The sequence below is a fragment of the Oncorhynchus masou genome, unplaced genomic scaffold (assembly GCF_036934945.1).
Source record: "Oncorhynchus masou masou isolate Uvic2021 unplaced genomic scaffold, UVic_Omas_1.1 unplaced_scaffold_1448, whole genome shotgun sequence".
Lineage (NCBI taxonomy): Eukaryota > Metazoa > Chordata > Actinopteri > Salmoniformes > Salmonidae > Oncorhynchus > Oncorhynchus masou.
The window spans coordinates 91625-113597 of NW_027004454.1; the positions used below are offsets into that span (position 1 = coordinate 91625).

Consider the following 21973-nt stretch of genomic DNA (forward strand, 5'->3'; position numbering starts at 1 on the left):
ATAACACGTGGAATCATGTAGTAACCAGAAAAGTGTTACACAAATCAAAATTTATTTTATATTCTTCAAAGTAGCCACCCTTTGCCTTGATGACAGCTTTGCACACTCTTGGCATTCTCTCAACCAGCTTCACCTGGAATGCTTTTCCACATATGCTGAGCACTTGTTGGCTGCTTTTCCTTCACTCTGTGGTCCAACTCATGGTACTTCTGAAGGCTCTCTTCCTCCGGCCTTACAGATTCTCTGGAACAAGTGTCAGCTTCAAGGGATAACCTAAAGGCCTTGTCACGTCAACGCACGCCTGCTCAAATGTGCGTCAGTGTAAAGATGAGGCCTACTGTCTGTGATAGGAGTTCTCAATGTGTGGGCATTTGAGCTGCTGGTCTGTGTTTTGTTTTTTTTGGGGGGGGAGGTTACTTTTCCCACATTGACTTATCTGTCTTTTACTGAGGGATATTTTTAACAGCTTGGTGGGGTTGAGTAGGGGGGGTTCCCACTGACCTGATCTGCACCACACAATTTATAGTAGCTGTTAGCTGTGTGTTTCTCCTGCTTCTCTGGCTGTCCCTGACTTTACAGAAGGAGCGTTTTCTTTGCGGGAGGAGCGGTTCTTTGCGGGAGGAGCGGTTCTTTGCGGGAGGAGCGTTTCTTTGCGGGATCAGTCAAGTTTACCTCTCACTCCTCCGTTCCTCTCCTCAACCCTCTGTTTCTCCCCCTCTTCCATTCTTCCCCAGCGGAGCAGGGCCAGGGATGCCTGGGTGCTTACCTCATTTCCTCTCCTTTACAGCCAGTGAGGAGAGGAGGGAGTGAGACTGCTGTCTTTGGGGTTGGAAAACATTCCTTTTCTGTTGTCTGTCATAGTGGCTTTAACAACAGAACAATGGATGTGGATGTTTTCATTTGTCTTTGCTGCACATATGTTTGTATTGTACATGAATTGGGCAGTAATATTTGTGTGTGTGTATATCACACGACACTCCAAATAAGACTATGCTATTAGCCCATTATACTGACGCTATAACCCTGTACATGACTGACAGTATATCTGTACATATAGAGAACACTAACCCTGTACATGACTGACAGTCAGACAGTATATCTGAGTTATACGGTACGTAACAAGCGATAGACTACTTGGCAGGTGTCCACGTCCTTCAGTAATTCTGATAATACAGTCCGTTCCGAAAGTATTCAGACCCCTCCCCCTTTTCCACATTTTGTTATGTTACAGCCTTATTCTAAAATGGATTAAATAAAATACAACTCATAAATTTACACACAATACCCCATGATGACATCACAATACCCCATGATGACATCACAATACCCCATGATGACATCACAATACCCCATGATGACATCACAATACCCCATGATGACATCACAATACCCCATGATGACATCACAATACCCCATGACGACAAAGCAAAAACAGGTTAAGACATTTTTGCCGACGTATAAAACATAAACCAAAGTACCTTATCTACATAAGTTTTCAGACCCTTTGCTATGAGACTCAATTGAGCTCCGATGCATCCCGTTTTCCATTGATCATCCTTGAGATGTTTCTACAACTTGATTGGAGTCCACCTGTGGTAAATTCAATTGATTGGACATGATTTGGAAAGGCCCACACCTGTCTATATAAGGCCCCACAGTTGACAGTGCATGTCAGAGCAAAAACCAAGCCATGAGGTCGAAGGAATTGTCCTTAGAGCTCCGAGACAGGATTGTGTCGAGGCACAGATCTGGGGAAGGGTACCAAAACATTTCTGCAGCATTTTAGGTCCCCAAGAACACAGTGGCCTCCATCAGTTTGGAACCACCAAGACTTCCTAGAGCTGGCCGCTTGGACAAACTAAGCAATAGAGGGAGAAGAGCTCCAGAGTTCCTCTATGGAGATGGGAGAACCTTCCAGAAGGACAACCATCTCTCCAGCACTCCACCAATCAGGTCTTTAAGGTAGAGAGGCCAGACGGAAGCCACTTCAGTAAAAGGCACATGACAGCCCGCTTTGAGTTTGCCAAAATGCACCAAAAGGACTCTGAGACTATGAGAAACAAGATTCTCTGGTCTGATGAAACCAAGATTGAACTCTTTGGCCTGAATGCCTTGCGTCACATCTGGAGGAAACCTGGCACCATCCCTACGGTGAAGCCTGGTGGTAGCATCATGCTGTGGGGGTGTTTTTCAGCGGCAGGGACTGTGAGCAGAGAGATCCTTGATGAAGACCTGCTCCAGAGCGTTCAGGACCTCCAGCTGGGTTGAAGGTTCACCTTCCAACAGGACAATGACCCTAAGCACACAGCCAAGACAACGCAGGAGTGGCTTCGGGACAAATCTCTGAATGTCATTGAGTGGCCCAGCCAGAGCCCGGATTTGAACCCTATCGAATATCTCTGGAGAGACCTGAAAATAGCTGTGCAGCGATGCTCTCCATCCAACCTGACAGAGCTTGAGGATCTGCAGAGAAGAATGGGAGAAACTCCCCAAATACAGGTGTGCCGAGCTTGTAGCGCCATACCCAAGAAGACTGGGTTCTGGAATCGCTGCCAAAGTTGCTTTCCGAATGCACTGTATTTCAGTGTTTCTACTGATTGCTGAGACCCCAGATCAAATCACATTTTATTAGTCTCATGTGCCGAATATTACACCTTACAGTGAAATGCTTACTTAGCCAGACAGAGTCAATGTGGAGGCTATATACAGAGTGTTACGGTACAGAGTCAATGAGGAGGCTATATACAGGGGGTACCGGTACAGAGTCAATGTGGAGGCTATATACAGAGTGTTACGGTACAGAGTCAATGAGGAGGCTATATACAGGGGGTACCGGTACAGAGTCAATGAGGAGGCTATATACAGGGGGTACCGGTACAGAGTCAATGTGGAGGCTATATACAGGGGGTACCGGTACAGAGTCAATGAGGAGGCTATATACAGGAGGTACCGGTACAGAGTCGATGTGTGGGGGCACCGTTTAGTTGAGGTAATATGTACATGTAGGTAGATGTGCATGGTTAACCTGCTGTACCTGTAACTAGGGTAACCCGGAGTGCCTGGTAGCTGGCCTTGCTCCACGCTTGGTCAGTGAGTCGTGGAGCTGAGAGGGACTGATCAACTCCCTCCCTAGACCACATCAGTCAGTCTACTGTTATCATCTTACGGCTAGGCTCGACAACATCCGCTGTAAAGGCAGAGCGTGAAATTCAAAAATATATTTTTGAAATATTTAACTTAAATCTTAACTTGTTAATCTACCCATCGTGTCTGATTTTGAAAAAGGATTTACAGCGAAAGCACACCATATGATTTGTTAGGTCAGAGCCTCGTCACAAAAACACAACAGCCATTTTCCAGCCAAAGAGAGGAGTCACAAAAAGCAGAAATAGAGAATTAATCACTAACCTTTGATCTTCATCAGATGACACTCATAGGACTTCATGTTACACAATACGTGTGTGTTTTGTTTGATAAAGATCATATTTATATCCAAAAATCTCAGTTTACATTGGCGTGTTATGTTCAGTAATGTTGTGCCTCGAAAACATCCGTCGAATTTTCAGAGCCACATCAATTTACAGAAATACTCATCATAAATGTTAATGAACGATACGTTTATGCAAAGAATTAAAGATCTACTTCTTAATGCAACCACTGTGTCAGATTTCAAAAAAGCTTTATGGAAAAAGCACACCATGCAATAATCTGAGTACGGCGCTCAGACACAAAAACAAGCCATGCAGATTCCCCCCATGTTGTGGAGTCAGTAAAAGTCAGAAATAGCGTTATAAATATTCACTTACCTTTGATGATCTTCATCAGAATGCACTCCCAGGAATCCCAGTTCCACAAATGTTTATTTTGTTCGATAATGTCCATCATTTATGTCCAAATACCTCCTTTTGTTAGTGCGTTTAGTTCACAAATCCAAACTCCAAAGTCAAGGCGAAAGTTCAAAGTACAAAAAGTTATATTACAGTTCGTAGAAACATGTCAAACGATGTATAGAATCAATCTTTAGGATGTTTTTATCATAAATCTTCAATAATGTTTCAACGGGAGAATTCCTTTGTCTTTAGAAATGCAATGGAACGCAGGTCACACTCTCGGCCATGCACGTGGCCAGCTCATGGCCTTCTGCCAGACCCCTTAGTCAAACAGCTCTCATTCGCCCCCACCTCACAGTAGAAGCCTCAAACAAGGTTCTAAAGACTGTTGGCATCTAGTGGAAGCCTTAGGCAGTTTACTCTGGGCATGCTTTTCATCCGAACATGAAAATGCTGCCCCCTATCCCAAACAGGCCGGTCTGTCCTCACTAAAGCCCTAATGGCCTGGCCGGTCTGTCCCCACTAAAACCCTAATGCCATGGCCTGCCTGTCCTGTCTGTCCCCACTAAAACCCTAATGCCCAGGCCTGCCTGTCCTGTCTGTCCCCACTAAAACCCTAATTCCCTGGCCTGTCTGTCCCCCACTAAAACCCTAATTCCCTGGCCTGTCTGTCCCCACTAAAACCCTAATTCCCTGGCCTGTCTGTCCCTCACTAAAACCCTAATTCCCTGGCCTGTCTGTCCCTCACTAAAACCCTAATTCCCTGGCCTGTCTGTCCCCCACTAAAACCCTAATTCCCTGGCCTGTCTGTCCCCCACTAAATCCCTAATGCCATGGCCTACCTGTCCTGCCTGTCCCCACTAAAACCCTAATGCCATGGCCTGGCTGTCCTGTCTGTCCCCACTAAAACCCTAATGCCCAGGCCTGGCTGTCCTGTCTGTCCCCCACTAAAGCCCTAATGCCCAGGCCTGGCTGTCCTGTCTGTCCCCCACTAAAGCCCTAATTCCATGGCCTGCCTGTCCCCACTAAAACCCTAATGCCATGGCCTGTCTGTCCCCACTTCCCACTAATACCCTGGCCTGCCTGTCCCCACTAAAACCCTAATGCCATGGCCTGTCTGTCCCCACTTCCCACTAATGCCCAGGCCTGCCTGTCCTGTCTGTCCCCACTTCCCACTAATACCCTGGCCTGCCTGTCCCCACTAAAACCCTAATGCCATGGCCTGTCTGTCCCCACTTCCCACTAATGCCCAGGCCTGCCTGTCCTGTCTGTCCCCACTTCCCACTAATACCCTGGCCTGCCTGTCCCCACTAAAACCCTAATGCCATGGCCTGTCTGTCCCCACTTCCCACTAATGCCCAGGCCTGTCTGTCCCCACTTCCCACTAATACCCTGGCCTGTCTGCCCCCACTTCCCACTAATACCCTGTCCTGTCTGCCCCCACTTCCCACTAATACCCTGGCCACGTGCCACTCCTTTCCCCACAGCAGCACAGGAATGTGCAGAAGGGCTGAATTGACCAGAGCATGATAAGAATGTGGCCACTTGGCTCGCTCCAGTTAGGTTACGACTGTGGTCTGCTGTTTGTTCTGAGGGTTTAGTGTTGCTGAGCCTGGCTGGGGCTGCTGGTCCATAACCCTGGACTATCGTGACAGACACTACATCTATTTACACTGGAATCTCTCCTGTTTGATAGGGATATGTTGGTACTTTCATTATGACACCGGCCGAATCGTTGTGGTTCTGGACTGGGCCTGTCAGTCTGGTTTCATTATGTCTCCCTGGCCGTATCGTTGTGGTTCTGGACTGGGCCTGTCAGTCTGGTTTCATGTCTCCCTGGCCGTATCGTTGTGGTTCTGGACTGGGCCTGTCAGTCTGGTTTCATTATGTCTCCCTGGCCGTATCGTTCTGGACTGGGCCTGTCAGTCTGGTTTCATTATGTCTCCCCGGCCGTATCGTTGTGGTTCTGGACTGGGCCTGTCTGTCTGGTTTCATTATGTCTCCCTGGCCGTATCGTTGTGGTTCTGGACTGGGCCTGTCAGTCTGGTTTCATTATGTCTCCCTGGCCGTATCGTTGTGGTTCTGGACTGGGCCTGTCAGTCTGGTTTCATTATGTCTCCCCGGCCAAATCGTTGTGGTTCTGGACTGGGCCTGTCAGTCTGGTTTCATTATGACACCGGCCGAATCGTTGTGGTTCTGGACTGGGCCTGTCAGTCTGGTTTCATTATGTCTCACTGGCCGTATCGTTGTGCTTCTGGACTGGGCCTGTCAGTCTGGTTTCATTATGTCTCCCTGGCCGTATCGTTCTGGACTGGGCCTGTCAGTCTGGTTTCATTATGTCTCCCTGGCCGTATCGTTCTGGACTGGGCCTGTCAGTCTGGTTTCATTATGTCTTCCTAGCCCGTATCGTTGTGGTTCTGGACTGGGCCTGTCAGTCTGGTTTCATTATGACACCGGCCGAATCGTTGTGGTTCTGGACTGGGCCTGTCTGTCTGGTTTCATTACGTCTCCCTGGCCGTATCGTTGTGGTTCTGGACTGGGCCTTTCAGTCCATCGATGTCCATCGATGTCTCTGGCTGCTGGAGTGTCTCTGCTCCTCATTTAGAAGGGATTTATCTGAAGGTGGAGGAGGTCTGTGTTCGTCGCGGCCTGGACCTCGTCTCACGCTGCCAGAAACCATAGAAGATGACTAAATGGTCATTATTACTGAGAGGTCAGTGAGAGAGACTTGCCTCTGAGCTATAGGCATGACGTTCTGGTTGTGGGTGGTGATATCTCTGTATCTGAGGCTCAGTCAGGAGACACAACAGGGAGGGTTATCTGAGGGTCGGTCGGGCAGGAGACAACCCTCCCTGTTGTATCTGAGGGTTGGTCGGTCAGGAGACAACCCTCCCTGTTGGGTGGGTCAGTCGGTCGGTCAGGAGACAACCCTCCCTGTTGTATCTGAGGGTCGGTCGGTCGGTCAGGAGACAACCCTCCCTGTTGTATCTGAGGGTCGGTCGGTCTGGAGACAACCCTCCCTATTGGGTCGGTCGGTCAGGAGACAACCCTCCCTGTTGGGTCGGTCGGTCAGGAGACGACCCTCCCTGTTGGGTCGGTCGGTCGGCCAGGAGACGACCCTCCCTGTTGGGTCGGTCGGTCGGCCAGGAGACGACCCTCCCTGTTGGGTCGGTCGGTCGGCCAGGAGACGACCCTCCCTGTTGGGTCGGTCGGTCGGCCAGGAGACGACCCTCCCTGTTGGGTCGGTCGGTCGGCCAGGAGACGACCCTGCCTGTTGGGTCGGTCGGTCGGCCAGGAGACGACCCTGCCTGTTGGGTCGGTCGGTCGGCCAGGAGACGACCCTGCCTGTTGGGTCGGTCGGTCGGCCAGGAGACGACCCTGCCTGTTGGGTCGGTCGGTCGGCCAGGAGACGACCCTGCCTGTTGGGTCGGTCGGTCGGCCAGGAGACGACCCTGCCTGTTGGGTCGGTCGGTCGGCCAGGAGACGACCCTGCCTGTTGGGTCGGTCGGCCGGCCAGGAGACGACCCTGCCTGTTGGGTCGGTCGGCCGGCCAGGAGACGACCCTGCCTGTTGGGTGGGCGGGTGGGTCGGTCGGTCGGTCAGTAAATATTTATCCAGCAGTAACAGGTTTGGGACATGTCTCTCTGGGCGTTCTAAATGTCCAGTAATCCACTGTGTGGTTTTGTATGTGAGTCAATGTCTGTGGGCCACTGTCAACAAATTCACTTCCTACTCAGAACTACATGTTCTCTCTGTCAGGACTCCAGTCCCTCACATCATTCTTTCACAGGGAAGGCTCTTTTGACTTCTCAAGTGTTTATGGAGAGAAATCAAGAGCTCTTCTAGAGAATTTAAGAGCTATGGAGAGAACTTAACGGTCTGAGTCTCAGGGCATTTGAGATCACATGATGGGACGGGAGGCCTGGGGGGGGGTCTGGGGGGATGGACGGGAGGGTCTGGGGGCAGGTGGACGGGAGGCCTGGGGGGCAGGTGGACGGGAGGTCTGGGGGGCAGGTGGACGGGAGGGTCTGGGGTCTGGGGGGAGGGGTGGACGGGAGGTCTGGGGGGCAGGTGGACGGGAGGTCTGGGGGGACAGGTGGACGGGAGGTCTGGGGGCAGGTGGACGGGAGGTCTGGGGGGCAGGTGGACGGGAGGTCTGGGGGGGCAGGTGGACGGGAGGCCTGGGGGGCAGGTGGACGGGAGGGTCTGGGGGGCAGGTGGACGGGAGGTCTGGGGGCAGGTGGACGGGAGGGTCTGGGGGGCAGGTGGACGGGAGGGTCTGGGGGGGCAGGTGGACGGGATGAGCTCTCCGCTTGTTGAAGGGTGTTGATGCTAGATCTTATTGTCCTGCGGTAGTATGGTCATCATTCTCCCGAGGCACGCTGGGCTTCATTATTAGTTGCTGTTCCTGCGTCACGCGTCCATATTTTCCTGTGTTTATTTAAGCGGCAGATTAAGACTGGATTCCAGGAACATACATGCAGCAGAGCCGTCTGGAGAGTAACGGCAGGAAGCAGGAGTTAGTTGTAGTCGCCATCTGGTTACCTAGAAGTACAAACATAGTTGTGTTTTCGGGTTATTACATCAATTTATAATCTGGAAGTTTTCTAAACTACCCACAATGCACTTTTTTTCTCAACGTCATATGGAGGATCTCGTCTGTGCTACAGAGTTTGTATGCTAGCTCGGTAGCTAGCTCACGCTGGCTAACTATTTGCATTCCAGACCAAGTGTTGGCGGTGGTGAGCGACAGTCCTACCATTTACAGGAAGTGTGATGTAAACCAGGAACAGGTAGGCAGCAGGCTCTGGTTCCTCCTTGTGGCTGTGTTATCTAGTGGGAACCCTTTAACACAGCCGGCCCCGGTTCCTCCTTGTGGCTGTGTTATCTAGTGGGAACCCTTTAACACAGCAGGCTCGTCACCTACCTTGTGTTTGTGTTATCTAGAGCTGAGAGCAGAATGGGTTGGACCACAGGACTAGAGCTGAGAGCAGAATGGGTTGGACCACAGGACTAGAGCTGAGAGAGCAGACTGGGTTGGACCACAGAACTAGAGCTGAGAGAGCAGACTGGGTTGGACCACAGAACTAGAGCTGAGAGAGCAGAATGGGTTGGACCACAGAACTAGAGCTGAGGGAGAAGACTGGGGCAGTATGGGTTGGACCACAGAACTAGAGCTGAGGGAGAAGACTGGAGCAGTATGGGTTGGACCTCTCTCTCCCTCCTTAAACCTCTCAGGCACTTTTTCTCAGGCCAGTGCCCAGCTGGTTCCAGTTTATCGTCTTAATAAAGCTGTGTGAGGAGTTTGAATAACTCCTCTCTGCTGACTTCCGTTCTTGTCCAGATGAGCTGAGTGTTTCATTCTGCGAGGCTTCTGAAACAGTCTGGAGACGGACGAGCTAGTTGACCTGTCCCAAACCCCCATCAGAATAACACAGTACAACTCTACATCTGCTCCTGGTGAAGAACACATACCAGAACAGCTGTCAGGATATTCTGACTGAAATGCAATATCCTCTATTCTCCCTCCTTTTGGAAAGCGCTGTCCTTCTCACTCCTCGTTTTAAGAGAATCCTCTTGTGCCAATCCTCTTGTGCCATTGTGCTAGTAGTTAGGGGTCAGAGCAGCCCTAAAGGAGGAAGTGCACCATGGTCTTTTGAAGTGGGATAGGAAGTAATATCCTGGAGGAAGAGCTGAGGGCTCTTCTTGTCAGAAGGCTGTTCCGAAGAGGACTGTAGGGTAATTCCACAGTAAAGGGCTGTAGGGTAATTCCACAGTAAAGGACTGTAGGGTAATTCCACAGTAAAGGACTGTAGGGTAATTTCACAGTAGAGGACTGTAGGGTAATTCCACAGTAAAGGGCTGTAGGGTAATTCCACAGTAAAGGGCTGTAGGGTAATTTCACAGTAGAGGGCTATAGGGTAATTTCACAGTAGAGGGCTGTAGGGTAATTTCACAGTAGAGGACTGTAGGGTAATTTCACAGTAGAGGACTGTAGGGTAATTTCACAGTAGAGGACTGTAGGGTAATTCCACAGTAGAGGGCTGTAGGGTAATTCCACAGTAGAGGGCTATAGGGTAATTCCACAGTAGAGGGCTGTAGGGTAATTCCACAGTAGAGGGCTGTAGGGTAATTCCACAGTAGAGGGCTGTAGGGTAATTCCACAGTAGAGGACTGTAGGGTAATTCCACAGTAGAGGACTGTAGGGTAATTCCACAGTAGAGGACTATAGGGTAATTCCACAGTAAAGGGCTATAGGGTAATTCCACAGTAGAGGACTACAGGGTAATTCCACAGTAAAGGAATCGCTCTGAGGATCAGATGTGTCACTTAAAGCTGCAATGTGTCACTTTTTGGGCGACCCAACCAAATTCACATAGACATTTGTGTTTATAGATCTGTCATTCTCATTGAAAGCTAGTCTAAGAAGCCGTAAATCTCTTCTATGTGCGCTATTTCTATACTTCCTGTTCTTAAGTACATTTTTTGCGTCTTTTACTTTCGGCTCTGCACACCAGCTGAGAATACAGTGGTGATGGAAAATATATTTCACAGCGAATTTAGACGGTACAATGATTATCTATACGTTTATACGGCAGGTAGCCTGGTGGTTAGAGGGGGAGGCAGGTAGCCTGGTGGTTAGAGGGGGGAGGCAGGTAGCCTGGTGGTTAGAGGGGGCGAGGCAGGTAGCCTGGTGGTTAGAGGGGGGAGGCAGGTAGCCTGGTGGTTAGAGGGGGGAGGCAGGTAGCCTGGTGGTTAGAGGGGGCGAGGCAGGTAGCCTGGTGGTTAGAGGGGGCGAGGCAGGTAGCCTGGTGGTTAGAGGGGGCGAGGCAGGTAGCCTGGTGGTTGGTAGATCTAATCCCAGAGCTGACAAGGTAAAAGTCAGTCGTTCTGCCCCTGAGCAGGCAGTTAACCCCCTGTTCCTAGACCAGTTAACCCACTGTTCCTAGACCAGTTAACCCACTGTTCCTAGACCAGTTAACCCACTGTTCCTAGACCAGTTAACCCACTGTTCCTAGGCCGTCATTGTAAATACGAATTTGTTCTTAACTGACTTGCCTTGATACATTTTTTGAAATAAAATAAATGGTAATGGATCCTAAATATCCTCCTTTGCATATTTGGGTATTGTTCTCCACACTCGCAGTTACTTTAAGGAGCTCTGCCCCCAAACAAGACCAACTTTGGTTGGACCACACTACTGTTCAAAGGCTCTTACATATTGGAACTTATCCAGTCGCCTTCTGAATGGTACACACACACAACCCAAATGCATTGAGGCTTATAAATCCTTCTTTAACCTGTCTCTTCATCTACACTGACTTTAACCTGTCTCTTCCTCTTCATCTACACTGACTTTAACCTGTCTCTTCCTCTTCATCTACACTGACTTTAACCTGTCTCCTCTTCATCTACACTGACTTTAACCTGTCTCTTCCTCTTCCTCTACACTGACTTTAACCTGTCTCTTCCTCTTCCTCTACACTGACTTTAACCTGTCTCTTCCTCTTCACTGACTTTAACCCGTCTCTTCCTCTTCCTCTACACTGACTTTAACCCGTCTCTTCCTCTACACTGACTTTAACCCGTCTCTTCCTCTACACTGACTTTAACCCGTCTCTTCCTCTACACTGACTTTAACCCGTCTCTTCCTCTACACTGACTTTAACCCGTCTCTTCCTCTACACTGACTTTAACCCGTCTCTTCCTCTACACTGACGTTAACCCGTCTCTTCCTCTACACTGACTTTAACCCGTCTCTTCCTCTACACTGACTTTAACCCGTCTCTTCCTCTACACTGACTTTAACCCGTCTCTTCCTCTACACTGACTTTAACCCGTCTCTTCCTCTACACTGACTTTAACCCGTCTCTTCCTCTACACTGACTTTAACCCGTCTCTTCCTCTACACTGACTTTAACCCGTCTCTTCCTCTACACTGACTTTAACCCGTCTCTTCCTCTACACTGACTTTAACCCGTCTCTTCCTCTACACTGACTTTAACCCGTCTCTTCCTCTACACTGACTTTAACCCGTCTCTTCCTCTACACTGACTTTAACCCGTCTCTTCCTCTACACTGACTTTAACCCGTCTCTTCCTCTACACTGACTTTAACCCGTCTCTTCCTCTACACTGACTTTAACCCGTCTCTTCCTCTACACTGATTTTAACCCGTCTCTTCCTCTACACTGACTTTAACCCGTCTCTTCCTCTACACTGACTTTAACCCGTCTCTTCCTCTACACTGACTTTAACCCGTCTCTTCCTCTTCCTCTACACTGACTTTAACCTGTCTCTTCCTCTTCCTCTACACTGACTTTAACCCGTCTCTTCCTCTACACTGACTTTAACCCGTCTCTTCCTCTACACTGACTTTAACCTGTCTCTTCCTCTACACTGATTTTAACCTGTCTCTTCCTCTTCCTCTACACTGATTTTAACCTGTCTCTTCCTCTACACTGATTTTAACCTGTCTCTTCCTCTTCCTCTACACTGACTTTAACCTGTCTCTTCCTCTACACTGACTTTAACCTGTCTCTTCCTCTACACTGACTTTAACCTGTCTCTTCCTCTTCCTCTACACTGATTTTAAAGTGGATTTAACAAGTGACGTCGATAACGGATCACAGCCTTCACCTGGATTCACCTGGTCAGTCTGTCATGAGATGTTGTTGTACAGTCTGTCTTTAAAGGAATGTGTGTTTTTGGTAACGGGATTTCAAGGCACGAGGCGATATTTCTTCAACTTGTAGAAGGCAGAGACATTTCTCCAACTAAATAGAAGTGATGATATTAGTTAACAGGTCTTTAAAACGGTGGTTCTGGTGAATGGTTTTCTATATTCTGACGTGGTTCTGATACTATGTTCTGATGAATGGTTTTCTATGTTCCGATGTGGTTCTGGTGAATGGTTTTCTATGTTCCGATGTAGTTCCGATGTGGTTCTGGTGAATGGTTTTCTATGTTCCGATGTGGTTCTGGTGTGGTTCTGGTGAATGGTTTTCTATGTTCCGATGTAGTTCTGATGTGGTTCTGGTGAATGGTTTTCTATGTTCCGATGTAGTTCTGATGTGGTTCTGGTGAATGGTTTTCTATGTTCCGATGTAGTTCCGATGTGGTTCTGGTGTGGTTCTGGTGAATGGTTTTCTATGTTCCGATGTAGTTCTGATGTGGTTCTGGTGAATGGTTTTCTATGTTCCGATGTAGTTCTGATGTGGTTCTGGTGAATGGTTTTCTATGTTCCGATGTAGTTCAGATGTGGTTCTGTTACCTTGTTCTGGTACAGTTGAAGTAGGAAGTTTACATACACTTAAGTTGGAGTCATTAAAACTCGTTTTTCAACCACTCCACATATTTCTTGTTAACCTCTAGCGTCGAGCAATCCCATATCCGGGAGCGTAATCATAGCCTCAAGCTCATTACCATAACGCAACGTTAATTATTCATGAAAATCGCAAATGAAATAAATATATTGGCTCACAAGCTTAGCCTTTTGTTAACAACACTGTCGTCTCAGATTTTCAAAATATGCTATTCAACCATAGCAAAACAAGCATTTGTGTAAGAGTATTGACAGCTAGCATAGCATTAAGCCTAGCATTCAGCAGGCAACATTTTCACAAAAACAAGAAAAGCATTCAAATAAAATCATTTACCTTTGAAGAACTTCGGATGTTTTCAATGAGGAGACTCTCTCAGTAAGCTAGCAAATGTTCAGTTTTTCCAAAAATATTATTTGTGTAGGAGTAATCGCTCCGTTTTGTTCACGTTTGGCTAAGAAGAAAACCCGAAAATTCAGTCATTACAACGCCGAACTTTCTTCCAAATTAACTCCATAATATCGACAGAAACATGGCAAACGTTGTTTAGAATCAATCCTCAAGGTGTTTTTCGCCTATCTATTCGATGATAAATCATTCATGGCAGTTGCCTTTCTCCTCTGAACCAAATGGAAAAATGCACGCAGCTGGAGATTGCGCAATAATTTCGATGGAGGACACCAAGCGGACACCTGGTCAATGTAGTCTCTTATGGTCAATCTTCCAATGATATGCCTACAAATACGTCACAATGCTGCAGACACCTTGGGGAAACGACAGAAAGTGTAGGCTCATTCCTGGCGCATTCACAGCCATATAAGGAGACATTGGAACACAGCGCATTCAAAATCTGGGCCATTTCCTGTATGAAATTTCATCTTGGTTTCCCCTGTAGCATTAGTTCTGTGGCACTCGCAAACAATATCTTTGCAGTTTTGGAAACGTCAGTGTTTTCTTTCCAAAGCTGTCAATTATATGTATAGTCAAGCATCTTTTCGTGACAAAATATCTTGTTTAAAACGGGAACGTTTTTTTTTTATCAAAAAAGTTAAAAGAGCGCCCCCTATATCGAAGAAGTTAACAAACTCTAGTTTTGGCAAGTCGGTGAGGACGTCTACTGTACAGGACACAAGTCATTTTTCACTATCACAATCCCAGTGGGTCAGAAGTTTACATACACAAGTTGACTGTGCCTTTAAACAGCTTGGGAAATTCCAGAAAAATGATGTCATGACTTTAGAAGCTTCTGATAGGCTCATTTATATAGTTTCAGTCAATTGGAAGTGTATTTCATGGCCTACCTTCAAACTCAGTGCCTCTGCTTGACATCATGAGAAAATCAAAATAAATCAGCCAAGATTTCAGAAAAACAATTGTAGACCTCCACAAGTCTGGTTCCTTGGGAGCAATTTCCAAACGCCTGAAGGTACCACGATCATCTGTACAAACAATAGTACACAAGTATAAACACCATGGGACCACACAGCCGTCATACCACTCAGGAAGGAGACCCGTTCTGTCTCCGAGAGATCAACGTACGTTGGTGGGAAAAGTGCAAATCAATCCCAGAACAACAGCAAAGGAGGTTGTGAAGATGCTGGAGGAAACGGGTACAAAAGTATCTTGATCCACAGTAAAACAAGTCCTATATCAACATAACCTGAAAGGCTGCTCAGCAAGGAAGAAGCCACTGCTCTAAAACCGTCATTAAAAAAGCCAGACTACGGTATGCAACTGCACATGGGGACAAAGATCATACTTTTTGAAGAAATGTCCTCTGGTCTGATGAAACAAATTACCATCGTTATGTTTGGAGGAAAAAGGGGGAGGCTTGCAAGCCCAAGAACACCATCCCAACAGTGAAACATGAGGGTGGCAGCATCATGTTGTAGGGGTGCTTTGCTGCTGGGGGACTGGTGCACTTCATAAAATAGATGGCTTCATGAGGAAGGAAAATTGTGGATATTTTGAAGCAACATCTCAAGACATCAGTCAGGGACGTTTAAGCTTGGTCGGAAATGGGTCTTCCAAATGGACAATGACCCCAAGCATACTTCCAAAGTTGTGGCAAAATGGCTTAAGGACAACAAAGTCAAGGTATTGGAGTGGCCGTCACAAAGCCCTGACCTCCAATTCTATAGAAGTGTTTTGGGCAGAACTGAAAAAGCGTGTGAGAGCAAGGAGGCCTACAAACCTGACTCTGTTACACCAGCTCTGTCAGGAGGAATGGGCCAAAATTCACTCAACTGATTGTGGGAAGCGTGTGGAAGTCTACCAGAAATGTTAGACCCAAGTTAAACAGTTTAAAGGCAATGCTACCAAATACTAATTGAGTGTATGTAAACTTCTGACCCACTGAGAATGTGATGAAAGAAATCCTTCTCTCTACTATTATTTCACATTCTTAAAATAAAGTGGTGATCCTAACTGACCTAAGATGGAATTTTTACTAGGATTAAATGTCAGGAATTGTGAAACTTAGTTTAAATGTATTTGGCTAAGGTGTATGTAGTGTGTGTGTGTATATTACACTGGAGTTTAGAGGGACGGTAGTGTGGGGGGTGGCACCAGACGGTAGTGTGGGGGTGGTACACTAGACGGTAGTGTGGGGGGGACACTAGACGGTAGTGTGGGGGGAACACTAGACGGTAGTGTGGGGGTGGCACACTAGCCGGTAGTGTGGGGGAGTACACTAGCCGGTAGTGTGGGGGGGGGACACTAGACGGTAGTGTGGGGGGACACTAGACGGTAGTGTGGGGGGGACACTAGACGGTAGTGTGGGGGGGTACACTAGACGGTAGTGTGGGGGGGTACACTAGACGGTAGTGTGGGGGGTACACTAGACGATAGTGTGGGGGGGGACACTAGACGATAGTGTGGGGGGGACACTAGACGGTAGTGTGGGGGGACACTAGATGGTAGTGTGGGGGTACACTAGACGGTAGTGGGGGGGGGGACACTAGACGGTAGTGTGGGGGGGGACACTAGACGGTAGTGTGGGGGGGGGGGACACTAGACGGTAGTGTGGGGGGGACACTAGACGGTAGTGTGGGGGGGGGACACTAGACGGTAGTGTGGGGGGGGACACTAGACGGTAGTGTGGGGGGGGGGACACTAGACGGTAGTGTGGGGGGGACACTAGACGGTAGTGTGGGGGGGGACACTAGACGGTAGTGTGGGGGGGGACACTAGACGGTAGTGTGGGGGGGACACTAGACGGTAGTGTGGGGGGACACTAGACGGTAGTGTGGGGGGACACTAGACGGTAGTGTGGGGGGTACACTAGACGGTAGTGTGGGGGGGTACACTAGACGGTAGTGTGGGGGGGGAACACTAGACGGTAGTGTGGGGGGGGACTAGACGGTAGTGTGGGGGGGGACTAGACGGTAGTGTGGGGGGTACACTAGACGGTAGTGTGGGGGGGGGGAACACTAGACGGTAGTGTGGGGGGGGGGGAACACTAGACGGTAGTGTGGGGGGGGGGAACACTAGACGGTAGTGTGGGGGGGGAACACTAGACGGTAGTGTGGGGGGGGAACACTAGACGGTAGTGTGGGGGGGGGGACACTAGACGGTAGTGTGGGGGGGGGAACACTAGACGGTAGTGTGGGGGGGACACTAGACGGTAGTGTGGGGGTACACTAGACGGTAGTGTGGGGGGGGTACACTAGACGGTAGTGTGGGGGGTACACTAGATGGTAGTGTGGGGGGCACCAGATGGTAGTGTGGGGGGGTACACTAGACGGTAGTGTGGGGGGGGACACTAGACGGTAGTGTGGGGGGGGACACTAGATGGTAGTGGGGGGGGGAGATTGTGTTTGAATACTTGTTAACAGCTTGTTCCTTCTCTCCTCAGACGGACAGAACAAGGAGCCCCTCTGATCCCGAAGACCCAGGACGAGAACCACCATGGCTTAAACCCTGTGTTCCCACTAGACCCCTGACCCCCCCCCCCCCTCCCCTGTCCCCAACCCCAGTCTCTCCCCGGCCTCCCTAACCCCGTCCATGTAAGGGGTTGGGCAGCCCCCCCTCCCCGAATCCCACTGGAGCCATGATGAACCTCCAGAAGCACCAAACCATGGGCTCTGACCGGGACCTTCAGTCCTCCTCCTCAGTCAGCCTGCCCTCCGTCAAGAAGGCCCCCAAGAAGAGACGTCTGTCCATGGGGAACCTGTTCAGACGGCGCCGGGACCCCAAGAGGAAGTCCATGGAGCTCCACGGAGGAGGAGGGGTGGATGGTATCGCCAGCATAGACAGCATCCACTCAGACCTCATGCTGAACGATAAGAACTCTGCCTTCTCAGTGGCCGGAGCTGCCTGCACCTCCTCCCTCGGGGCCTCCTCCTCCTCTTCCTCCCGGGGTCGAGAGCTGCTGGAGTGCCCTCTGTGCCTTCTACGTCACTCTCGGGACAGTTTCCCGGACATCATGACCTGCCACCACCGCTCCTGTGCGGATTGCCTGCGCCAGTACTTGCGAATAGAGATCAGTGAGTCGCGCGTCAACATCAGCTGTCCAGAGTGCTCCGAGCGGTTCAACCCCCACGACATCCGCATCATCCTGGGAGACCAGCCCCTCATGGAGAAGTACGAGGAGTTCATGTTGAGACGATGGCTGGTGGCCGACCCTGACTGTCGCTGGTGCCCTGCCCCAGACTGTGGGTAAGAACCTCCGCACACACTGGGCAGACTGAACTTCAGACACACACAGGGCAGACTGAACCTCAGACACACACAGGGCAGACTGAACCTCAGCTCAGACACACACAGGGCAGACTGAGAACCTCAGCTCAGACACACGCAGGGCAGACTGAACCTCAGCTCAGACACACACAGGGCAGACTGAACCTCAGCTCAGACACACACAGGGCAGACTGAACCTCCGCCCAGACACACAGGGCAGACTGAACCTCAGCTCAGACACACACAGGGCAGACTGAACCTCAGCCCAGACACACAGGGCAGACTGAACCTCAGCTCAGACACACACAGGGCAGACTGAACCTCCGCCCAGACACACAGGGCAGACTGAACCTCAGCTCAGACACACACAGGGCAGACTGAACCTCCGCCCAGACACACAGGGCAGACTGAACCTCAGCTCAGACACACACTGGGCAGACTTCATATCAATAAGGATAGTGTTAGGGGTGTTATGACACTTCATATCGATAAGGATAGTTTTAGGGGTGTTATGACACTTCATATCGATAAGGATAGTTTTAGGGGTGTTATGACACTTCATATCGATAAGGATAGTTTTAGGGGTGTTATGACACTTCATATCGATAAGGATAGTGTTAGGGGTGTTATGACACTTCATATCGATAAGGATAGTGTTAGGGGTGTTATGACACTTCATATCGATAAGGATAGTTTTAGGGGTGTTATGACACTTCATATCAATAAGGATAGTTTTAGGGGTGTTATGACACTTCATATCGATAAGGATAGTTTTAGGGGTGTTATGACACTTCATATCAATAAGGATAGTTTTAGGGGTGTTATGACACTTCATATCAATAAGGATAGTTTTAGGGGTGTTATGACACTTCATATCGATAAGGATAGTTTTAGGGGTGTTATGACACTTCATATCGATAAGGATAGTGTTAGGGGTGTTATGACACTTCATATCGATAAGGATAGTGTTAGGGGTTATGACACTTCATATCAATAAGGATAGTGTTAGGGGTGTTATGACACTTCATATCAATAAGGATAGTTTTAGGGGTGTTATGACACTTCATATCGATAAGGACAGTTTTAGGGGTGTTCAGATGCCAGATAAAGAGAGAACATGTTCACAGTTGGCTGACGCCATTGTTTTGTTGCCATAATGATCATTAAGGTTGCTCTCTGAGTATTAGGACATTATTTGTGTTGATGAGGTGGCGCCCCACGGCTCAGGCTGCTTGGTGTCTGCCACGACAACCTGCTGCCTCTGACTCGCTGAACATTTCTCAAGTATTGGACAAGGTTTCCTGTAATGTCTACTACTGACAACAGCTCTGTAGTGAGACTGTTCTGTATTACTGTCCTGTTACACCGTGCAGTTGAACGCACTGCTGGTCAGAGGGGATTTGGGAACGTCAGTTCAGAGTCCAGCCTGTGGAGAGGGACTGAGAGGAGAACACACACATGTTGGAGTAGCCAGCTCTGGGAGGGAGGGGGCCAATGGTTCCAGCTGAACTTTAGCCCTGCTGGGCTGGGTGGGGTCTGTGAGTCAAGAGGAGAGGGACTGACTGAGAGGAGAACACACACATGTTGGAGCAGACCGCTCTGGGAGGGAGGGGGCCAATGGTTCCAGCTGGGCTGGGTGGGGCTGTGAGTCAAGAGTAGAGGGCTGGAGCAGGAGAGAGACTGACTCCACTATGGGCCAAACCCACACACTCAACCTTCCCTGTCTCACTATGGGCCAAACCCCCCACACACACACACACACACACACACACACACACACACACACACACACACACACACACACACATCTCCCTGTCTCCCTATGGACCAAACCCCCCAACTCAACCCTCCCTGTCTCCCTATGGACCAAACCCCCACACTCAACCCTCCCTGTCTCCTTATGGACCAAACCCCCCACACTCAACCCTCCCTGTCTCCCTATGGACCAAACACCCCCACACTCAACCCTCCCTGTCTCCCTATGGACCAAACCCCCCCCCCACACTCAACCCTCCCTGTCTCCCTATGGACCAAACCCCCCACACTCAACCCTCCCGTCTCCCTATGGACCAAACCCCCCCCCACACTCAACCCTCCGTCTCCCTATGGACCAAATCCCCCCTCCACTCAACCCTCCCTGTCTCCCTATGGACCAAACCCCCCACACTCAACCCTCCCTGTCTCCCTATGGACCAAACCCCCACACTCAACCCTCCCTGTCTCCCTATGGACCAAACCCCCACACTCAACCCTCCCTGTCTCCTTATGGACCAACCCCCCACACTCAACCCTCCCTGTCTCCCTATGGACCAAACCCCCCACACTCAACCCTCTCTGTCTCCCTATGGACCAAACCCCCACACTCAACCCTCCCTGTCTCCCTATGGACCAAACCACCCACACTCAACCCTCCCTGTCTCCCTATGGACCAAACCCTCCCACACTCAACCCTCCCTGTCTCCCTATGGACCAAACCCCCACACTCAACCCTCCCTGTCTCCCTATGGACCAAACCCCCCACACTCAACCCTCTCTGTCTCCCTATGGACCAAACCCCCACACTCAACCCTCCCTGTCTCCTTATGGACCAAACCCCCACACTCAACCCTCCCTGTCTCCCTATGGACCAAACACCCCCACACTCAAACCTCCCTGTCTCCCTATGGACCAAACCCCCCCACACTCAACCCTCCCTGTCTCCCTATGGACCAAACCCCCCCCACACTCAACCCTCCCCGTCTCCCTATGGACCAAACCCCCCCCCACACTCAACCCTCCGTCTCCCTATGGACCAAATCCCCCCCTCCACTCAACCCTCCCTGTCTCCCTATGGACCAAACCCCCACACTCAACCCTCCCTGTCTCCCTATGGACCAAACCCCCCACACTCAACCCTCCCTGTCTCCCTATGGACCAAACCCCCACACTCAACCCTCCCTGTCTCCTTATGGACCAACCCCCACACTCAACCCTCCCTGTCTCCCTATGGACCAAACCCCCACACTCAACCCTCTCTGTCTCCCTATGGACCAAACCCCCCACACTCAACCCTCCCTGTCTCCCTATGGACCAAACCCTCCCACACTCAACCCTCCCTGTCTCCCTATGGACCAACCCCCCACACTCAACCCTCCCTGTCTCCCTATGGACCAAACCCCCCACACTCAACCCTCCCTGTCTCCCTATGGACCAAACACCCCCACACTCAACCCTCCCTGTCTCCCTGTCTCCCTATGGACCAAACCCCCCCACACTCAACCCTCCCTGTCTCCCTATGGACCAAACCCCCCACACTCAACCCTCTCTGTTTCCCTATGGACCAAACCCCCCACACTCAAGCCTCCATGTCTCCCTATGGGACCAAACCCCCACACTCAACCCTCCCTGTCTCCCTATGGACCAAACCCCCCAACACTCAACCCTCCCTGTCTCCCTATGGACCAAACCCCCCCACACTCAACCCTCCCCGTCTCCCTATGGACCAAACCCCCCACACTCAACCCTCCCTGTCTCCCTATGGACCAAACCCCCACACTCAACCCTCCCTATGGACCAAACCCCCCACACTCAACCCTCCCTGTCTCCCTATGGACCAAACCCCCCACACTCAACCCTCCCTGTCTCCCTATGGACCAAACCCCCCACACTCAACCCTCCCTGTCTCCTTATGGACCAACCCCCCCACACTCAACCCTCCCTGTCTCCCTATGGACCAAACCCCCACACTCAACCCTCCCTGTCTCCCTATGGACCAAACCCCCACACTCAACCCTCCCTGTCTCCCTATGGACCAAACCACCCACACTCAACCCTCCCTGTCTCCCTATGGACCAAACCCTCCCACACTCAACCCTCCCTGTCTCCCTATGGACCAAACCCCCACACTCAACCCTCCCTGTCTCCCTATGGACCAAACCCCCCACACTCAACCCTCCCTGTCTCCCTATGGACCAAACACCCCCACACTCAACCCTCCCTGTCTCCCTGTCTCCCTATGGACCAAACCCCCACACTCAACCCTCCCTGTCTCCCTATGGACCAAACCCCCCCCACACTCAACCCTCTCTGTTTCCCTATGGACCAAACCCCCACACTCAAGCCTCCATGTCTCCCTATGGGACCAAACCCCCCACACTCAACC

General features: G+C 50.3%; 1 protein-coding gene across 1 annotated transcript in view; it reads left to right on the top strand.

Moving 5' to 3' along the window:
* LOC135530879 (E3 ubiquitin-protein ligase RNF19A-like) overlaps positions 1 to 21973 on the top strand; it is a 57549-nt gene that overhangs the window by 6704 nt on the left and 28872 nt on the right. Inside the window, 1 exon segment of the mRNA XM_064959050.1 lies at positions 17009 to 17811. Coding sequence (XP_064815122.1) covers positions 17204 to 17811 — 608 coding nt within the window. The 5' untranslated portion in view covers positions 17009 to 17203.